The sequence below is a fragment of the Etheostoma spectabile genome, chromosome 19 (genome assembly GCF_008692095.1).
Source record: "Etheostoma spectabile isolate EspeVRDwgs_2016 chromosome 19, UIUC_Espe_1.0, whole genome shotgun sequence".
In the NCBI taxonomy this organism is placed as follows: Eukaryota; Metazoa; Chordata; class Actinopteri; order Perciformes; family Percidae; genus Etheostoma; species Etheostoma spectabile.
This window is the reverse complement of record NC_045751.1, coordinates 18653991-18656101: the sequence shown is the minus strand read 5'-3', so window position 1 is coordinate 18656101 and position 2111 is coordinate 18653991. Positions and strand designations below refer to the sequence as shown.

Genomic DNA, 2111 nt, shown 5'->3' with positions numbered 1-2111 from the left:
ACAGCATGTGAAAAAACTACAAAGTTTGCTAGGCCAAAAAGAACTAATCTCGAGATAAACAAATTGATGTTAAAAAGGGTCTGCGTTAACGCCGTTAACAGCACATTTAAGTGACAGCACTCATTTTTTTATTTCATGAGGTTTCATCCAGAAAATATCAAAGCAGAAACCAACCTAGTTTGTAAAACTTAGTTGCTCAATGAGAATCATTGCTTTGAGCTCATGTAACAACTGAAGGCAACTCAGATGACTGTATCAACGTAACATACTCTGATGTTGTCTCTCTATTCATTTTGTTTGTTCAAGGGCTTTGCAATTAATACAATATTTTAATCAAGATTATAATTTTGGCTTGTAACGATCACAAACACTAATCGAGTAATCGAGAAAAATAACTATTTTGCAAAAAATAAACTTTTATTTTGTCTTGTGCTCTGAATGAGAAAAAAAAGTTAAAACGGAAAAAGTATTTACGCAACACTATGTCCCTGTCCCCGCTTCGGTTCCCCTACAGGTTGGAAGCATAATTGTCCATTACATTATGCAAATTTGCCAGATAGGGTAGCGGATCTGTAGTTCGAATGAACTGGACAATGTAATGTAATGGACACTTCCAACCTGTAGGGGGACCAAAATGGGAAAAGTTTGTTCATTTGTTTTTCTTTTTCACTGCTTTTTTAAATTTAATATATCCAACATCTTTCCAAAAGTCAGTGAGTAATCATGTTAAATAATTGTGATTTCAATATCTCTCTCTCACACTCACTCTCTCTTTTTTCTCTCTCTCTCGCCCCCACATTTCAGAAGAAGTCCCAGTGGGCATAATAGCTGGTGGGACAGTGGGCTCCACCATCCTCCTATTCATCTTTCTGCTGGTCCTCGTTCTGATTTTCTACCGGCAACGCAAAGGCAGTGAGTCATACTCTCCATGTGCTTAACACAAACAGTATAAAGACCAGATTGATTTGATCTGCTTTTGTATTTGTCTCGAACAAACAGTATGTGGTAAAAGAAAAAAACAAAAACAAAAAGATAAAGACAAAAACACAACAAAACAAAAAAGGATGAGTTTGAGAAGGAGCAGGCGGAAGCATAATGCTTATATAGTCCTGCCCTCGCGTCACAATATCATATTATTACAGAAACAGATCCAATAGATATGCATATACAGCACACAAATGTAGGTAATACAACACTTACACTTACAACAATACACTTACATTACATTTCAATTCCTATATTCAGCTCTCCCCCTTTGTGTATTGTTCAAGTATTGTTTTCTTTAATCTATATTTGAACTTGATTTATTGTTCAGTCCGTTCCAAAAGATCTGCATGTACGGCAGAAGTTTTCTAATGTTTTTATGGTTTAAATGCTCGTCACTGGACCAAATAACTTGCATCGAACCAAAGAAACACAAACACCTATGACTTCCTCTCCACCACATGGATGTAGGTCGCCTCTGAGCTTGCTCCTTCAGCCCATGAAAACACACACCAGCCAAGATGCGCGTGTCCAGCTGTATTCAACCTCACCCTTTTGTTTTGCTTCCAGGTCGGCGCGGGGTCACGCTGGGTAAGCCCGACATCAAGGTGGAGACCATAAACAAGGAGACCCACAGCTTGGAGGAGGACTCCGGCAGCGTGTCCACGGCTTCGCGCATGGTCAAGGCCATGTACTCGGTGAGCAGCAGCGGGATATGTGTGTGCTCGGGCCCGACACTGTTTACACAGCCTGTAAAAAACCTCAGATTAACTCAGTAACCTCTCCCTATACACCACACTGTACCTATTCTTTTTAATTTTTTATTTTGATATATTTATTATTATATATTTATTATTATATTTATTTATGGCTTTTCAGTGTTATAGACAAGAAACAAACAAAAGACAACACAACACAGTAAACCCCATAGACAAGCAAAAAAACAACAACAACCATAGACTAACAGATAAGAAGCTATCTAAAAAGAAAATCTTGTTACAGAGCATGTATGTATATGTATTAATACTTAACCGCCGCAAAATAAATAACTAAATGTCAAAAGAAGTTACAAAGTACAATTTCACGGTTGTGGTAGAGTTAACACACACACACACACACACACACAC

At 37.9% G+C, this 2111-nt stretch overlaps 1 protein-coding gene across 4 annotated transcripts in view; it reads left to right on the top strand.

Annotated features, from left to right (window-relative positions):
- Positions 1–2111, top strand: part of LOC116707439 (kin of IRRE-like protein 1) — a 32806-nt gene that overhangs the window by 25680 nt on the left and 5015 nt on the right. For 2 of the 4 annotated variants that reach the window (XM_032544775.1, XM_032544773.1), the window contains exons 12-13: positions 805–909; positions 1555–1682. In XM_032544775.1, the coding sequence (XP_032400666.1) occupies positions 805–909; positions 1555–1682 (233 nt within the window). Of the gene's footprint in view, positions 1–804; positions 913–1554; positions 1683–2111 lie in introns of all 4 variants that reach the window. The other 2 variants (XM_032544774.1, XM_032544772.1) reach the window with 1 other exon arrangement.